The following is a 17,089-nucleotide window of genomic DNA, read 5'->3' as shown; positions in this document are numbered from 1 at the left end:
AATGGCGGCAGAGAAATCGAGGCCCTTTACTCCAGTAGCCGCACCTCGCTTCCCGACCTATCACACCGCCTCGGACCTCCCCCCTCAAGCTCGAATCATCTGCGAGATTCTTGCCACCACTCCGGTTCACGAAGTCGAGGCTCGTCTAGCCGCTGCCCAAATTCAGTTGACGCCTGAGATTATCCCGCGAGTCCTGAAATTGTCGTACAACAATCCGTCGACTGCCGCCAAGTTCTTCCGGTGGTCGGGGCTAGCACTGCAGCACACAGGATATTCGTGGAATCTGATGGTGGATTTACTCGGGAAGAATCAGCTTTTTGAACCTATGTGGGAGGCAATTCATTCTATGAAGAAGGAGGGCCTGCTCTCCTTGACGACTTTCGTTTCCGTCTTCGAGAATTACTGCGTCACAGGGCGGTTTGATGAGGCGGTTATGACTTTTGAAGTCATGGAAGGGTATGAACTCCGTTTTGTATTTTTCTACTTCAATTCAGAATATTACTTTGGCTATTTGTTTGCATCAGTGAACATTTGTTTGCTATTATTTGGATTTTGTTATTTTTGAGCACTCTATGCCTTTTTTGGTGGAAAATATTAACATAAGGAAATGGAAACGTAACACGAGTAAACACAGTCTATATTTTGTTGTTTATGGTAACAAGTTGAGCCATTCAGTAGAGAAGTTAGGATCTTGTAGTTTCACCACCATCAGTTAGAGCTGCTCTGTATTAATGCTTTATCTTGTAATGATTTGATCTGTTATTTCTTCCATTTTTTGATACTTCATTGAGCGTTCAGGTGATTTAGTGTGCAGGTATGATGTCCAACCTGATACCGTTGCAGTAAATTCTCTATTGAGTGCCATGTGTAGAGAAGAAAACCAAACAGTGAAAGCACTCGAGTTCTTTGAGAGAATAAAAGCAAAAATACCTCCAGATGCGGACTCATTTGCAATCTTGTTGGAAGGGTGGGAAAAGGAGGGAAATGTGGCCAAAGCAAAATGTACTTTTGAGGAGATGGTGATTTGTGTGGGTTGGAGCCCGCAATATATGTTTGCTTATGATGCATTTTTGAATACGCTTGTGCGCGGATCAAATGCCGATGAAGCAATCAAGTTCTTGCACATTATGAAGGGGAAGAAATGCTTGCCAGGTTTGAGATTCTTCTCCAATGCACTAGATATTTTTGTGAAGCAGAATGATTTGGCTCATGCAGTTGCAATGTGGGATGTAATGACGGGTGGCGGGGTATTGCCTAATCTGATGATTTACAATACCATGATTGGTTTGCTAACCAGAAATAATGATATTGACGGTGCCTTTCGCCTCCTTGATAGCATGGCATACGATGGTGCTTTTCCCGACTCCTTGACATATAATATGATTTTTGAGTGCTTAATCAGAAATAAGAAGGTCCGTGAAGTGGTAATGTTCTACAATGAGATGATCAAGAATGAGTGGCCACCTACCCCACAAAATTTCACTGATGCCATCAAGATGATGTTTAGTGGAGATGATCCAGAGATGGCAGTTGAGATGTGGAAATATATGTCTAAAAACAATATATCTCCCCGTGACGATAGCGCTAATGCTGTGCTTCTTGGATTATGTAATTTAGTAAGACTGACAGATTTAAGAAGGTTTGCCGAGAAGATGATTGATGAAGGAATCATAATATGTGAATCAACAATGACTAAGGTGAGGAATGCTTTCTTGAAGGAGGGAAGAAGTGGACGTGAAACTTATGACCACATTTCGAGCAAGTGGAAATCTGCATATCTTAAGACTTAGTCACCTTTTCTCTATAGCTCCATAATGCTTGATATTGCCTTTATGATCAGAAAAAGCTCTGAATAGATTATGTTTTTCTGTCTTTGAGCAATGAATATTTTGCTCTCTTCTATTTGACGAGCACTGAGTAATTTTCTTTTTCAGTGTACTTCTTTTCCTCTTTTATTCTGGTTTTTCTGTGTTTTTTTCTTTTCATTATTATTATTTTTCTAGCATCCATCTTTATCATGTTTGTTCTTTCCTTTTATGTTTTGGTTCTGAAGGTAGGTGGTTGATAATTTTTTTATTTATACATTGTGGGGGAGGATGTAGTGCCATCAAGAGTAAAAGCAAGTAGTTTAACTGAAGTGCCAATTGGTTAGCCAAAAATAGAATTCTACACTTTTGATGTTCTAATGTTTAATTTTGCTTTACTATTGTTGTTCTCTCTCTCTAGCTCATAGTTGGAAGTGAGGCACCACCTGTATATTTTGCGATGTGATCAACAACGGCTGATGGCAGATCCAAGTGAACGGTCGCATCTGTGAGTTAATTGGTTTTTTTTGGCTGGAATGAATTCATACTTTTTAAACGGGTATCTTGCTTATTTATGGCTGGCTAAATAAATTTATAGTTTGCTGGTGGAGATTCTTAAGCAAAGTTTAGCTTAAGTTAGCTCTGCTGTTGCACTTATTTGTTTTGTTTTATCTCAATATCTGCAACCCGGCTAGCGGAAACCTGAGAAACAATGTTGGCCAGATTAAGTAGCACCCCACTTTATTCCATGTCCGTGAGTTATCTATCACTTACCATACGCCTTGCTGTTTTATTACTACGCATTGATGTTTGCTTCATTTACTCAAATACACAATCAAATCAGAACATGTCGTATATTTCTGCAGGGTTTCTCTTTGATACTGAATAATGCATTGTTCATTTTCATTTCACAGATTCATCCTTTCATATACAAGGAGTTCCTATTAAACTAGTATTATGAAACCGTGCATTCATTTCAATAGTCGTCATCAGATGATTTCAGGCTCTGCAGTCGCAGCTTAGATGGAGAATGAGCATCCTGATCAATGTTGTAAGTTGTGCTGCAGTTACTGCTCAGTTTCAATTATACTTTTATGCTCGATCACTTCTGTATATATACATATACATACGCATATATATACGCTGTGATTTTGTGCAGGCACGCGTACATTGATTAGTGATTATTTACCGGTTACAGAATTAATAGATCTTTCTGCAGGTGAAATTTAAAAGCCCCAGAGAAACTTCAAGTGACAGTCACCAAAGTTAAGGAAGACATCAAGAATATAGACAGAAGATGGCTTTATTCCTAGGAAAGGTAGATATACCAAAACCTTCCCCACCCATTACACCCAAGAACCCTTCAACACCCCCGCACCCCCCTCTCTCCTCCCCCCCTTATATTTCTCTCACCAAAAACCACCCCTAAATTGGAACTTGCTGTGTTCCTAATGCCTACCCCCTCAACCCCACCATTCCAATGCCAAAGCCACATAACCACACCAACGCCTTCATCTGGTGTGCTGGCATCCTCTGCGCCATCATCGCCGTGGTGGTGATCATCTCCGGCATTGTCCTCTTCGTCGGCTACCTCACCATCAAGCCCAAGATCCCGGACATCAGCGTCGCCACCGCCCAGCTCGACACCATATACTTTGACCAGTCCAGCTTGCTCACATTGCAGGTCACCGTCGTGATCAAGGCTGAGAACGACAACACCAGGGCCCGTGCAACTTTTTACAACACGAGGTTCTCCCTCAGCCTCGGCGGCGGCCAGAAGATCGCCTACTTGCACGCGGGCACGTTCAACCTTGCCCCGAACAAGTCCTTGGAGCTGAGCTACATGCCTCAGTCCGGCGCCATACCGTTATCCCCCGAAGAGGCTGATGTTGTGAGCCTGTCGATGAGACGGGGTGTGATGAATTTCGACCTCACCGGGACCTCTCGGACTCGATGGCAATTCGGGTTTGTCCACTCATTTAAGTTCGTGGTTCGGGTTAATTGCCGGCTGCAGCTGCCCCTTGATGGGTCTGCTGTGTACCCAAATTGTAGCTCCAGGGCCAAATAAGGCTGCTGCTGCTGCTGCTGCTGCTTTAATCTCCTCTGGTTTCGTCAAAATTTATTTTTTTTTTTAATCTATTTTTGGGAGATCTTGGGGCAATCCTAATTGCCTCAAAATCTGTAGTTTAAAAGTAGTACCCTTTTTTAACAGATTTTGAATAAAACGCCTATAACCAAGCCAGCCAAAGCAAGAGGAAATTGGGGGGAAAAAAGGTAGAAAAAGAAAGTGATGTTTAAGGGTTGTGGTTACGGCTTTGAATGAGATTATTCAATAATATGTTGCAGAAGAATTAAAAATAGATAGTGGTAATGAAATTATGTTAATATAATGCTTGATTTTAAATATGAAACATATGCTTATACAATACAATCTTATAATAAGTTGTCTGTGGCGGCATTGGAAAATGGAAGATGATAAAAGCGCATCGGTCGAGGTTGTGGGTTTGACTAGATACAGTATTCTTACCAAAATATATATATTTATATATGTATATATTTATATTTAATTTTAATATTTTTATTTTGAAAGTACAATAAAAATTAAATAAAAATATTTATTTTTATTATTATTAAAAATAAATATTTTTAAGTAATACATTTGAATTAGGATAGAATGAGTATTACTTAATTTAATTACCCTACCCCTCGACTCCGCGGCGGCCCAAAAATTGTTGCTTTCTCGTGTTTTCACTCTGCTCATCGTATTACGTATAGGCACACATTGAAAGATCAAAAAAAAATAATAAATACTCCATCCGTCCTACTTATTATGTTTACGTTTGTCCCACATTTCATGAAAAAATAATTATATATTTTAATTTTATTTAAATTTTTTTAATTTATTTTTTTTAATTTTAATTAAATTAATTATATTCCTTCTAAAATAGTATCTACTATACAGCAAGACACAGTGTGTGAGACGAGGGAGTATATTATTATTACTATTATTATTATTATTATTATTATTATTATTTTTGATCCTCATCTCATTCTCATCATCTCATCTCTAACTAGAAACTATCCTCCAACTCCTCCACTTCACTCATTTTCCATTCTCCCCACGGTTGCACTGTCACTGTCAGCAAACGTGTCAGCACCCCGCACCGCCGACGTGTCGCCGCCCTTCAACCCTAATAAATAACCCTAATATATATACACACACATATATACATACACAATGCTTACTTCACTTTCTACAGAGCATAGCAATTTCATAGATGCAGCAGCAGCAGGCGAGGTGTTAGTATGGCGCAATGGCTCAATTTCCTCCTCCGCCCCTTCCGCCTCATCAATGGAGCCATCGACTTCGCCACAACCTTGCTCTTCCTCCACTTCATCGTCCTCTGGAGAATCGCACTCATGCCCCTCGCTCTCCTCTCCCTCCCCATTCGTGCCCTAGCTGCACTCCATCGCCAACGCCTCGTAATCCCTAACCTAATTTGAACTTTCGATTTCTAGATTCTGTAATTGCAATCCTCTCCTGTAATTTCAACCTAATTTTTCATTTCTAAGATGATTTGTAGATGGAGATGCAAGTGCAGAGGTTGAAGAAAGCGCTGGAAGCCTCCCTATGGGACCGGAAGGATCTCAAGGAACAGCTCGACCGCGCTCTCCACCGCCGTAAAACGGCGGAGATGATGCTCGTCGAACTCGACGCCGAGCACGACGAGGCAATTCTCCAAATCGAGCTTCTCCTTCAACAGGTATTCCAAATTTCTGCATCTCAAATTACACTTCCTTATTAACATTACAATTGTTTTTATAAGGTGTTTACTAATTTCGATATAGATCGAGGAATTGAAGGAAGAAATCGAGAGATTAAAGCGCCTCTCCACAGCGCCACAACTTCCCGGCGATAATGACAAAGAGCCTCGCCGGAACACTGCCGGAGATACAATCTCCGGCGATGGCGCCGTGGCAAGGCATAGAGCGGAGGCTCTCTCCCGGAGCCTTTTTAGTTTAACTTTATGGCTCGGCGTGGGAGCAGTTATGTGGCAATCTCAAGAACCTTGCATCCCTCTCATGGCTGCGCTTTTCTCCGTCGTCGCAATGTCTTTGATGAGCGCCGTCCGATTTTTCTCGGCGTTCGAGCATAAACCTGCGCTCGACGCCGCAGTCCTCTTGAGCTTCAATTGGTTTCTCGTCGGAACTTTGGCGTATCCGATGTTGCCGAGGATTGTCTGGTTTGTAGCTTTACGCGTTCGAGAATGTACCTAGCTAGTTTTCTTTAATGAGCCAAGCCAGCCGAGCTGAGCCGAGCCAAAGTGTTTTATAAATCAAGTTTTTTTTGGAAGGATAAGTCGATCTGAGTTGAGTAGAGTATTTTTGTAGAATATGGCTCTAATGTAGGAAGTTTGTGTAGCTCTGTTTTTAACTGTGGGGAGTATTTGAACATGTTTTTGTGTAATGGAAATGCATGTGATATGATGTAGTGCACTAGCTTTGTTTATCTTCCCGCACATTTTTATTTATTTTTATTTATCTCTAGTTCATTGTATTTAATATTAAAAATATTATATAATTTTTTTTATCATCTTATTTTATTAGTATTATAAAATATTGATAAGAGTACTTCGCATTTTTTCTTAATTTATACTAAATATATTAATTAATATTCAAATATCAATATAAAAAAATAAATTAAACCATAGAGGCAGAGCCGAACAGAAAACTAAGTGGGGAAATTCTCAACCCCTTGAGATTTGATTCCCATCCGCCTGGGCACCCACATTATCGTTTGTCGTTTGAGCCATAGCTTCGGGACTGGGCAACAGCTTCGGGTAGGGATATAAAAAAAACGAACCGTATTGTCAAATCGTTGAACCGAACTGAATCGAATCGAATTTTTGGTTAATCGAGCAAATTCGGTTCGAATACAAATACTGCATATTTGATATTTGTTCGGTTCGATTCGGTTTCGATTTTTCATATTTTTTCGATTCAGTTAACCGAACCGAATATATTTATGTATTTATATTATTATATTTTAAAATTTATATTAATAATTATATACTGTTCGGTTTCGGTTCGAATATTTGAAATATTTGCAATTTTTTTGATTTAATTAGAATTTTAATTTTTTTAATATATTTTTTCTTAATTTCGGTTCGATTCGAGTTATTTGCAAATATTACAAATATTTTCGGTTAACCGAAATTTTCGATTCTAATACGGTTCGCGATTTCGGGTATTTGTTCGATTCGATTCGATTCGATTATCAAATACCTGCATATTTGCAAATAATCGAACCGTGTCTACCCCTAGCTTCGGCTAGTCCCCAGCAAATATTTTCTTTTTTTTACTTTTAAATTTTTTTTAAAATTTCAAAAAATGTCCAAAAACTACTGATAGGCTTAATGTAGTAGAGAAATGGAAGTTGTAATAACTAGGAAGTGATGATGAATGATAAAAGAATATTTTAATGTAGTCTAAACCGAGCCTGTTTTTTCCAAAATTGTTGTTTACGATTTCATCCATCAGCTAAAATGAGTATTGTATTAATATTTAATTTATATATATATATATATATTTTGACATACTACCTCTATATAAATTTTAAAAAAATCCACTAAAAACTGGGCCTAAACGAGCAATACGGCCTATGTGGATCGGCCTTCAGAAACGGCCCAAACCCTAATCCTAATAAGGTTTAAATTTTTTAATTTTTTAAAAATTTCACTCTCCGTCACCAAATTCCAAGTCGACCGCGAACCGCGACTTCCGACACTCGTTTCTTCCGGTGGCATCGACGAGCCGGCGACGAGGCCTCTGCCGTCGTATTCTGCTTGGTTGGAGTCGTCATCTTTGCGTCTTCTATGTAAGTTGAATCCTTACACTGAAGTTTGAATTATTTATTTAAATACACTTCAATGCCTGCTTCAGCTTCTCGCTATGGGAATTTAGGGTTTGAGTTATTCGGTGTTAGTAATTATTTATTTTAATCACATATGTATCTTTGTTAAAAATACTTAAGACTTGTATTGTTTGCCATAACCGTTTTTCTACCTGCTCCAGCGGTTCCTACACCTCTAATCATACGTCATTGGATGTTAAATCCTAGTTGTAGAAGAAGACATAGTTTACGTAGGAGATGGAGTACTTGCTAGGGTTTAAGGAGGCTGTATCAGACGAAGTCTTGGAGGGGAAGTCGAGCAGCTTCAAGTTGGTGCCATGGATGGGTTGGGATGAGTGGAAGTCCGTAAGGCAGTCGTTGTTCTCATCCTTTCCTGATCGCGTTGCCTTTGCCCTGCGGCGAGTAAGGGGATGAATATGAACCTGAATGCGGATTTCTATGAATTTCTAGGATTTCTTGGCGTTTATAGCAACTCTTTCTCGTTTCGTGGCTCGTTGTAGGTAGTTACCTGGAGGAGCAGAGGGTGCATTCCCGTGGCGATTGATGTTACTGCTTCCCTTGTTGAAATTCAGCAAAAGGATCCTTTCTTCAGGTTTCTTCTTGATAATTATCTTGTTATCTTATGTCTGCGATGTTTGGGAATTCACTGTTTCAATTCACCATTGGTTCGGTTGGAACTTTATTTTTATGTTCTTGTACTAACTGTAGGAATGACTTGAATGAAAGCAGTTCAACTTCAGAGGAAATGCTGGCTATGCTATATAGTATGGCAATCATGAGGTGATTGTTCTTTTTTTGTAACTTTCAAATCAATTTTTTGTATTGTATGTATGTTGTCATGAGATTTCCCCTTCTTTCTGAATTTTCATCTTTGCTTTGTAAAGGCTTGTTAATGGTGTTATTGAGAAGACTCGTAGAAAAAATGAAATCTCAATTGGGGAAGCAGCAGATGGCATTGGGATTCCGAGAATGCTTATTGATATTCGACATGGTGAGACTCAACCTCTAATTTTTTATGCAACTTTTTTTTTTTTGAATCCTAAAGATAAGATTACCTCTAAGATGCCTCTGAATACTTGCAGAGGGTTCTCATCGTGATCTCCCATCAGTTCGATTGCTTCGTCGTGCATCAACTACGGTACTGATTTGTGGTTTATATTACTTTGGCTTGTAGGGTTAAGTATCATATTAATTTACGTCACTAGTGACATGAGTTTTTAAATAGGTAGTAAGTGCTCTAAGTGCTATAAGTCTATGATAAAAACATATGTGCAACCTTGTATGTTGTTTCTTTTGATACATTATTGCCACATTAAGTTTCGGGCCTCAGATAGATCTTTTCTATCTCATTATAATGCCATCATGTTCCTTGGCCTTGCTTTCTCCAAACATGTGCTTTTCCATTGGTGCTCTATTTTCTTGACAAAACCAATTCTTTTAATCTGATGGTGCCAAAATATCTTATAGGAATGGCAGCCCAGGAGATCGGGTAGTGAGATTTTTTTAGTATTTCTTGTATTTGTTTTTATCGGATTACAAGAATTTCAGCGGACATCACTGTTAAGTATATTTTAGGTTGCATCTGGACTTTTTGTTCTATGCTATCATTGTTCTTTCGGAATATCTATTAGAGACTTAGAGTGGATTTGTTGCTTTTGAATGTGCAGGCTCTTGAATGGTTGGTGTCATATTATTGGGAACCTCAAGAACGGATAATACCTGTGCAAACTGAACAAACTGCCAAGCTCCGGAAAGAAATCAGGAGAGGATTTAACGAGGTTTCTCTTTGTCTAAAAGCAAAGCAAGCGGATAAATCCAATTCTTCACATGCCAAGGGCAGACGTAAGTTTAATTCATGTTACATTTTATGGAAATCACAATTTTTGTTGCATCGGTAGATATCAACTTCGTGTCTCTAAAACTTTCTTTAATCCCGTACTGGTGGGCAGAGAACGTATTTTGCTTAAAACTAACTGCTTCTTTTCAAGGATTTATTTCATTTTCTTTTTCTCTCATCATGGCAGGCGTTAGACAAACTGAAACTTTATATGCCCGAAAGTTTCTATTCCTAGTTGCTGGGAAGTCGTCACATTCGAGCACTGCCAGTGAGTCTTTTTCAATCCCATGTTTTGCTTTTTCTGCTGTGTTCCATATGATACTCAGAATCATTTCATGATACTTGTTGACCTTACTTTTATACTTCAGGCCTTAAGAAGCAACTCTCCAAATCATTGAGGAATATACATAGATTATACGCTTTGGCTTCCCCGGAAGTAGTGTATGTTCTTACCGAATATTTGCTGATTGCATTACACCGGTCCAAGTCGTCGGAAAGATTAGAGAACACAGTGTTTGTCAACAGTAATGGAACCGAACAAACCGCATTTGATCATTGGAAATCAGTTGTCTCAAAACTATCGAATAAAGAACCAGAATTCCTTCTAGTACTCACTCAGGCAGTTCTTGAAAAGCTGGAGACCGAAGAGATTACCAATTTTACTACCGGTAAAATTCTATCAATTCTGTTTTACTGATATATAAATCCCTATAGTTCATCTGAGAATTAATGTCTTTTTCGTTATGAATCTTCTTCGGTAGGTCTCCAGCCCTCGGACGGCGCTGCCAAATCTCGCCATACTGAATTACTCCCATGTCTGTTCGACCATCTTATCGGCAACCTAAAAATGCGTCAAAAGGAATTTGCAGAAGCCAAGGGTTCGAAGACGGGGAAGCCTCTATCCAAGCCAACTTTACTCGGATTACTCCGGAGATGCCTTTTGCTGTCTCGTTTCGGAAACAAGCATTTACTGTCGTCGACTGTCGCGCTTGCACAGATGACGGGAGACGCCTCGCTGTTACATAAGCTCAAGAAGCTTGCTTCCCTCCATGTATGGAATCCTGATGATGAAGGCAGTTCTGTTGTATCTTGCGACGACGCTCTTCTTTTACAGAACGAAGATTCTCTACGCGATGCTGAAGAGAAGCTCCAGATTTTGAAAAAGCTCCGGTCGCAGCAGAAGAATGAAGATAAGCTGAAGCAATCGGAGCCGGGGCGTAAATGCAGATGGCCTGTTGCGAAACAATGGAATCCATGTCCCATTGGCATGCTGCCTGATACTATTGGCTTCTCCGGCCGGCTCCCCGGCTTGGACTGTATCGATCAATGCAGCGAGAGCGCGACTGTTCTATTTTACGAAGATAATGCTCGATGCTGTAAACGGGAAGCTGAGATTGGAACCGAGGAAATGGACACCTCGCCTGTCAAGAAAATAAAAACGATCGAAACAGACTCCTCGACGCAGCCTAATCGTAACGACAACGCAGACGCAGATGCTATTAATGGTCGAATGATGATCGATGGGGTGTGGAGGAATGTCGGAGAAGACGAGCTACTTGCCCTTACATCGGCTGTAAGATTACTTATATAACAGCAATCTTACCACTCATTTTATCGATTGTTTACAGACAAAGGAAGCTGCAAAACGCCATTGAAGGGGAGCATTTCAAGAGCTGCAACTCATCTTCTCTGTGTAAGTTACTCATTTATATTTGAACTGTACTGTTTGATTCCAAAATGCTATATATATATATATATATATATGATCGATTCTATTTATTTTTTTAAAAAAATGATTAAAATAAACTCTTTGTTGAGGGGGTGGGTGAAGAAGATCCAGCAGGGGCGACCTGAGAACATGTTGAAGGGAAAACATTCTGGCATTATCGTTTATCCCCAAATATGTTCTCATGTTGCCCCTGTTGGATATCCTCACCATTGTTGCCACTCTCTGAAGCTTAACCTGTGAATTGATTTATAGTTGGAGAAGATGATGAAAATTTGTGGGTGCTGATGATCTGTTTTTACGTACGTACAGTTTGTGCTGTGCTGTGCAATTTAGAGTACAACTCAACTCCCCTGCCTGCGTACTTCATTTTTTGTTTTCCCAAGAAAATGAAGAGGGAGCTGTACTGCAAATTACTTGTCAAAAGTACGTTTCAGTACATGCTTGATTAATTGCACAGTACAAGTAGTTGCTGATTCAGATTTTGTTAGATTATTTTAAAGTCATTTCCAATTTTGTGATGATAATAGAGATATGGAGTCACTTCTGTTTTTAACCTTTTTTTTTTTTTTGAGATATTATGTTAAATTTTATTTTTATTGCAAAAAGTTACATTTAAAAAAAATTATATAAATTGATAGCTTTGCAAACATTTGTGGTATAGTCTAAATGTTTTTAACTACTTGATTTGTTTTACTAAAATTAAAATATTATTTAAATAAAATGTATGTTGAACTAACAGATACACGAGCCGGTCGGTAAACCTGGGCCTGTTGCTAAAATGGTAATGGGCCGAAGATTCAATCATATAAAGCAGCCCAAGAAGTTATTTTATTTCCTTAAAAATTAACATGGGTGTGACAATTAGTTTACGTATATTTTGTATTTTCCTTAGAAAATACTCTACGTTTTATACTGAATTTATTAGATTTTTTTTATTTTTTATTTTTAAATAGAAAACTTACGTAACACAATATTACATACTTGGAAACCTTATGTTATAAATTTTTTTTGTTTATATTTATTATTATTATTATTTTAAAGTATTGCTTCATATATATATGTATTTTAATATTCATTTACATTTCAATTTTCAATAAATTTATTCAATTAAATTATCTTGACTTAAAATATATTTTGCTGAGATGTTTTCTCTGGCAAAATTCCTAATATACATGATAGGTCTCCCACAATTATTTAAGTGGAACTCGTGGATTTGGAGGATATTCAACAAATAAATATTTTAATATATTTTGAATGCGATGTAACACACCTTTTATATTGTTTAATAATATGGAATATTATTTAATTATTGATAAACTAAAAATAATTAATAGTGTTTTATGGTTTAAATTTTCATTTAACTAGTAATTAAATATAATACTATTTTGTAAAAAATTATGAATTATTTAAATAATTTTAAAGTAATTAAAGAAGATACTGGAATTTCATTTGTGGTACTGTTCCCTGACACGTTCTTCCGCCTAATAATAATAAAAAATATGTGAAAAGGGAGCGGGTGAGTAATGCAACAAATCGTTTGGTCCTTTTTTTGACTAATTGAGAAATGCTTTTTATATTATTATTATAATAATTATTATAATTAAATATTCCTATGCCCATCCCATTCCCATGCCTTCAAGGTCATGTATTTGGTGTTTTTTTAGTACAAGGCTTTCGGGCCTTAGTAGCTTATGAGTCAGATGCTTCTTATCTTTCCGATCTTCAAAGCACCTCCCTCGGTTAGGAACTCCAGGGGGCCGAGGACTTTCTATGGTCACTTTTCTTTTCTTGTCCAATTGTGTGTTTATTTGATCGGGCATAAATTTTAAGAAAAATATGTAAAAATATAAATTTTTATTTTTTTGTAAAGAAAAATGGTATTTTTTTTACTAAAAATAAAAACGAAAATAAATTTGAATAACAACAAAAAAACGACTATTATTTTGTTTGAATATTTTATATAAAAAAATGTAAAATTTATGATTTGAGTAAGAAAGGTAAATTAATAACATAGTAAACAATCCTATATTTTTATTATATGTAAGTGATATTTATTTTTATATAAAATTATTATGATTAATATGTAATTTAATTTCATATTTTAAAATATTCATGTTTGTTTAATGTTTTAATTTGAAATTTTTATTTTGATGTGAGGTATTGAGAAATAAAAAATAATATTTTATAATAAATATTGGTTTTTGTGAGAAAAGATAAAATATATATTAAAAATCAGGTAAAAAAGTTTTTATGTGTACGAATTCAAAGTATATATATATTTATTTTGAATTGTCAAATTATAAAGTAATTATTTTATTAAATATATATTTTCACAAATATTCCTAATTTACTATGAAATTATTATTTTTATATTAAAAACAAAAACATAATTATTTTATATCATTTTTACCTATTTATCTAAATTTTATATCAAAAATAAATATTTACTTATAAATTCGAGTGAGTATATAATAGAAAATATTATAAAAATTTAAGGGACACGTATATTAATTTAAATTTATTAGCCCTGCAATCTTAGCTCACGTGCAACTCATGAGCTTTCTCTAGGACTCATTAAATATGTGTTCTTTCAAAAGAGGTTATTTTATTTTTATTTTTTTTTAAACGTTTTTTTTTTGTACTACTTATTTATTGTAAAAAATAATATAAAGTACAAGATATCAATATTCGTATTAAGTTCGAGAAAGGTGTGTTTTTTTTTTTTTTTTTGGTTTTCTTTTTAAGATTTAGTTTTAATTTTGTATTTAAATAATATTTAATATCAATTTACTTGTGAAATTTTAATTTTGAGTTTTCATTTGATTTGATTTGATTTTGAATAATAAAATTTTGAATTGAAATAGTTGTTTGAACTGATATAAATATATGTTTGATTTGATATTTTGAATATAAAATAAAATTTTAGTGTAATGAAATAAATAAAAATTGGATGTTTGATTTGAGATTTTTGGAAGAAAACAAAATTAAAATAGTAAAATTTAGTAAAATCACACAAAGAAACACACCCATAATGTTTTATGGAAAAATAAATGTTTATTTTAAATATGTAAATTCAAAATAGTAAAATTTGAGAAATAAATTTCTTTAAAAAAAAAACCTTTAATATAAATAGTTCGATTTTTTTTTACTAATTCAATTGAGTAATATTTAAAATTATATTGAATTTTTCTTTGATTTAACCCAACAAAACCAACTCACTGATAAATGGCTAATAAATATTGAAGAAACGTGTAACACACGCAATCCTGTCATGCCTTTGTCCAAAATAAAAAAATAACATAAAAAAAGTGGCTTTTGAAAAACCATTGATTTTGTTGAAATTACAAATTATATTGTGTAAATATTTTATTTAAATAAATACTTACAGTTGATACTATTAATAAAGTGTCCTCTGATAAATAACAATTTTTTAATCAACAATTATATGTTTTATAAAAAAATTAATAAATAAATAAAACTGATTGTAGTTGTACCATGCGCACGTGCCTTCCACTGTAACAGCACGTGAGTTAAAAATCGCAGAGTTTATGGTATTTACGTAATTATAAAAAGTTCCAGGGGTAATTCTGAAAGTGCTCACGCGTTTTCTATCTCCAGCTTTTGCAACGTCGCACCGGCCGTCGCTAAGATGCTGACGTGGCTGCATCTGGTGCGTCCATTTCTTCTATAAATAGCACCCGCCTGGCTGTCTCGCCGCAAAAGCTCACACTCTCATTTTCTCACGCTGCTTATCTCTCTCTCTGTCAGATCTGATGGCGGTTTGTGCGCGACGGAGGGAAGAAATCCGGCGCCTGCAAGTGCTGGGTCGGTATGTTATTGCGGCGGCCTCTAATTCGCTTGGTGCAGGTCGGGAACTTGGTTTGCCGACGGCGTTGAATTGAGCAAGCATACTCTCATATCGTACGTAGTACGAATATGCACACGAGTATGTGTGCTGGTGTTTGCTTTGATGTCGCTGTTTTTGGCAAAAGTACGGTTCCCGCCTTGCATCAACTGAATCGGAGACCGCAGTGATTGTGGTTTTGAAGAGGTTGAGCTTTGCGATTCTGATGGATCTGATGACGGGAATAACCTAGCGTGAATCTGAGATTGATTTGTTGTTGTTGCTTTGTGGAATATATCTGGATCAGAATATGATTCAGCTTTACCCGGATTGGTAGATAGATGGATGATAGATCCTGTTTTCCTCATTGACAGAGGCTTAATGTATCGAGTACTTGCTGTCGTCGTATTAATTTCTGGAACATGGTTAATTGCCTGTATCTTAGTAAGGACCTTTACGTCTGCTGAAAAATGGAAATATAGATATGTCGCATCGGTCGTTATCTTTAGTTGCTTCCTTATTCTTCAGTCACTTTACCTTATGGCTAATCTGGGATCGGTGTATGCTACAATGTTGGCGATTTTATTTTTGGAGCAGTTTATCTTAGGGTTTGTTTATACAGAGTTATATCTTGATATGATTGATATATAGGTAGTTGTTTTCTGGCAGTTTTAAAAGCATTGGTGATTTAAAGTAGCAGTGGTCAGTTGTCAACAAATGGAAAGTTGATATTCTTTCTTAGGTATTGAAAGAAAATGGTAAAATCCTGGCTCTTTGTATAATTTCGTTTTCCTTTGGATGCTGATTTGCCGATGTCATGCTGGATGTAGTAGCCCTGATTATTGCGTGCATACCGTTTCGTTTGACATGTTCCTGGATGTAGTGGTTGAGATGGATCAAGGGCCTTTTATTTACTTATTTCAAAATATCTGTTGATCTTGTGGATGACCTTTGTCGTGACTTACCGAACTACATACACTTCGCATGAGTATTAGTATCTTTTTTTATTTTTTGTGTGTGAAGCTATTTGGGTAGAATGTAATGAGCATGAAGTTTTGATCACATGACCGCGAGTTGGTCATATTCAAATGAATATGCAGCCCATGTGTGAACTAGCCGATATTCTTGTTTCATTTTTAGTAATATTTGGAATTTTCTATTCAAAGGCACTAACAAATTACTTTGGGATTCTATAACATAATTACTCTATGCTTCTATTTATTCTTATTCGCAAAATGCTTGGATCATGGAATAAGTGTTTCAGCTACTGATAAGTTTCACTATTGCCGCTCCAGATGAACGTCGGAACGATTTAGGGTTGTGAATATCATATCATACTTGAATTCAAGCTATACTAACTTTTGGAGCTTGGATGGCTTTATAAGCCCGTAGTAATTTGTTTGGATTCATAGTCATTAGGGAATTCAAGTCTGTGTCTTTTTGTTCACAGCTGAGGCTAGAGTTTTTATTGATATCCACCTGTTAAATTTTGCTCTAGCTAAATCTTGGTCCTACAAAAATCTCAGGAAACTCTCTGTCGCCTACAGTGTCGCATACATGTCTGTGTATCCATTGTGTAGACTTATTTCTTCAACTTCTGTCTATTTCCACTTGGCCAGCACCGATACCTTGATAATTGACTTACATTATTTATCTGTCATTGCCTTGGATTAGAACTTCAGATAGTGCACATACTTCTTGGTATATTGTCTAACACTAACAATTTTTTTTCTTTGAGGTGCTTTGATCTAGGTACACAGCAAACCATCAAATATAGGAGGCAATGTCGTTGTATTGACATTCCCAATGACAAAAATGTCTCTGTAAATTGAGGCATGCAACATAGTCATCATTTGCCCCATATCACACCCCAGGTGTCGATTCTTCTACCAATATGCTTGCAACTTTATAGACAAATTTTGGTTTGACTAGTAGTATGCGTAATTTTTCGGGTGGTTCC

The 17,089-nt window shown here is 36.3% G+C and overlaps 4 protein-coding genes across 8 annotated transcripts; all 4 read left to right on the top strand.

The window, feature by feature from the left end:
• Position 1: 1 nt before the first annotated feature.
• LOC127255445 (pentatricopeptide repeat-containing protein At1g77360, mitochondrial-like) lies at positions 2–1,975 on the top strand. Its single transcript, XM_051280966.1, has 2 exons — positions 2–456; positions 815–1,975. The coding sequence occupies exons 1-2, from the start codon at positions 2–4 to the stop codon at positions 1,788–1,790; spliced, it is 1,431 nt and encodes a 476-aa protein (XP_051136923.1). The 3' UTR covers positions 1,791–1,975.
• A 142-nt stretch (positions 1,976–2,117) lies between these two features.
• Positions 2,118–4,047, top strand: LOC127255448 (NDR1/HIN1-like protein 12). The gene is made up of 2 exons (XM_051280969.1): positions 2,118–2,856; positions 3,025–4,047. Exon 2 carries the CDS (start codon positions 3,286–3,288, stop codon positions 3,871–3,873), a length of 588 nt encoding a protein of 195 aa, XP_051136926.1. The 5' UTR covers positions 2,118–2,856; positions 3,025–3,285; the 3' UTR covers positions 3,874–4,047.
• Positions 4,048–5,025: 978 nt separating this feature from the next.
• LOC127255745 (uncharacterized) lies at positions 5,026–6,333 on the top strand. The gene is made up of 3 exons (XM_051281461.1): positions 5,026–5,288; positions 5,390–5,569; positions 5,655–6,333. The coding sequence occupies exons 1-3, from the start codon at positions 5,112–5,114 to the stop codon at positions 6,081–6,083; spliced, it is 786 nt and encodes a 261-aa protein (XP_051137418.1). The 5' UTR covers positions 5,026–5,111; the 3' UTR covers positions 6,084–6,333.
• Positions 6,334–7,550: 1,217 nt separating this feature from the next.
• On the top strand, positions 7,551–15,637 carry LOC127255678 (uncharacterized). Of its 5 annotated transcripts, none has more exons than XR_007839699.1 (11): positions 7,551–7,683; positions 7,881–8,121; positions 8,220–8,311; positions 8,428–8,499; positions 8,604–8,710; positions 8,802–8,857; positions 9,387–9,561; positions 9,744–9,824; positions 9,925–10,224; positions 10,318–11,249; positions 14,904–15,637. XR_007839699.1 is itself a non-coding variant. In XM_051281344.1 (10 exons), exons 2-10 carry the CDS (start codon positions 7,957–7,959, stop codon positions 11,145–11,147), a joined length of 1,878 nt encoding a protein of 625 aa, XP_051137301.1. In that variant the 5' UTR covers positions 7,551–7,683; positions 7,927–7,956; the 3' UTR covers positions 11,148–11,848. The 5 variants fall into 5 exon arrangements, 2 of the variants coding, with proteins under 2 accessions (XP_051137301.1, XP_051137299.1); XR_007839697.1 differs by lacking the exon at positions 14,904–15,637 and adding an exon at positions 12,025–12,269; XR_007839698.1 differs by lacking the exon at positions 14,904–15,637 and adding an exon at positions 11,595–11,847.
• The last annotated feature ends 1,452 nt before the right edge of the window (positions 15,638–17,089 follow it).

The sequence above is a fragment of the Andrographis paniculata genome, unplaced genomic scaffold, assembly GCF_009805555.1.
Source record: "Andrographis paniculata isolate CXL003 unplaced genomic scaffold, ASM980555v1 Contig54END, whole genome shotgun sequence".
NCBI lineage: Eukaryota > Viridiplantae > Streptophyta > Magnoliopsida > Lamiales > Acanthaceae > Andrographis > Andrographis paniculata.
Note: the sequence above shows the minus strand (reverse complement) of the source record. Positions and strands in the feature narration are given on the sequence as shown.

Excerpts from the sequence above, each read along its gene's own strand:
- LOC127255445 (XM_051280966.1), top strand. The coding sequence starts at position 2 with ATGGCGGCAGAGAAATCGAGGCCCTTTACTCCAGTAGCCGCACCTCGC. Across the intron at positions 457-814 it reads ACTTTTGAAGTCATGGAAGG|GTATGATGTCCAACCTGATA; the intron begins GTATGAACTCCG and ends TTTAGTGTGCAG.
- LOC127255448 (XM_051280969.1), top strand. The coding sequence starts at position 3,286 with ATGCCAAAGCCACATAACCACACCAACGCCTTCATCTGGTGTGCTGGC.
- LOC127255678 (XM_051281344.1), top strand. The coding sequence starts at position 7,957 with ATGGAGTACTTGCTAGGGTTTAAGGAGGCTGTATCAGACGAAGTCTTG. Across the intron at positions 8,858-9,386 it reads TTCGTCGTGCATCAACTACG|GCTCTTGAATGGTTGGTGTC; the intron begins GTACTGATTTGT and ends TTGAATGTGCAG. Across the intron at positions 9,562-9,743 it reads TTCACATGCCAAGGGCAGAC|GCGTTAGACAAACTGAAACT; the intron begins GTAAGTTTAATT and ends TCATCATGGCAG.
- LOC127255745 (XM_051281461.1), top strand. The coding sequence starts at position 5,112 with ATGGCGCAATGGCTCAATTTCCTCCTCCGCCCCTTCCGCCTCATCAAT. Across the intron at positions 5,289-5,389 it reads CACTCCATCGCCAACGCCTC|ATGGAGATGCAAGTGCAGAG; the intron begins GTAATCCCTAAC and ends GATGATTTGTAG. Across the intron at positions 5,570-5,654 it reads TCGAGCTTCTCCTTCAACAG|ATCGAGGAATTGAAGGAAGA; the intron begins GTATTCCAAATT and ends ATTTCGATATAG.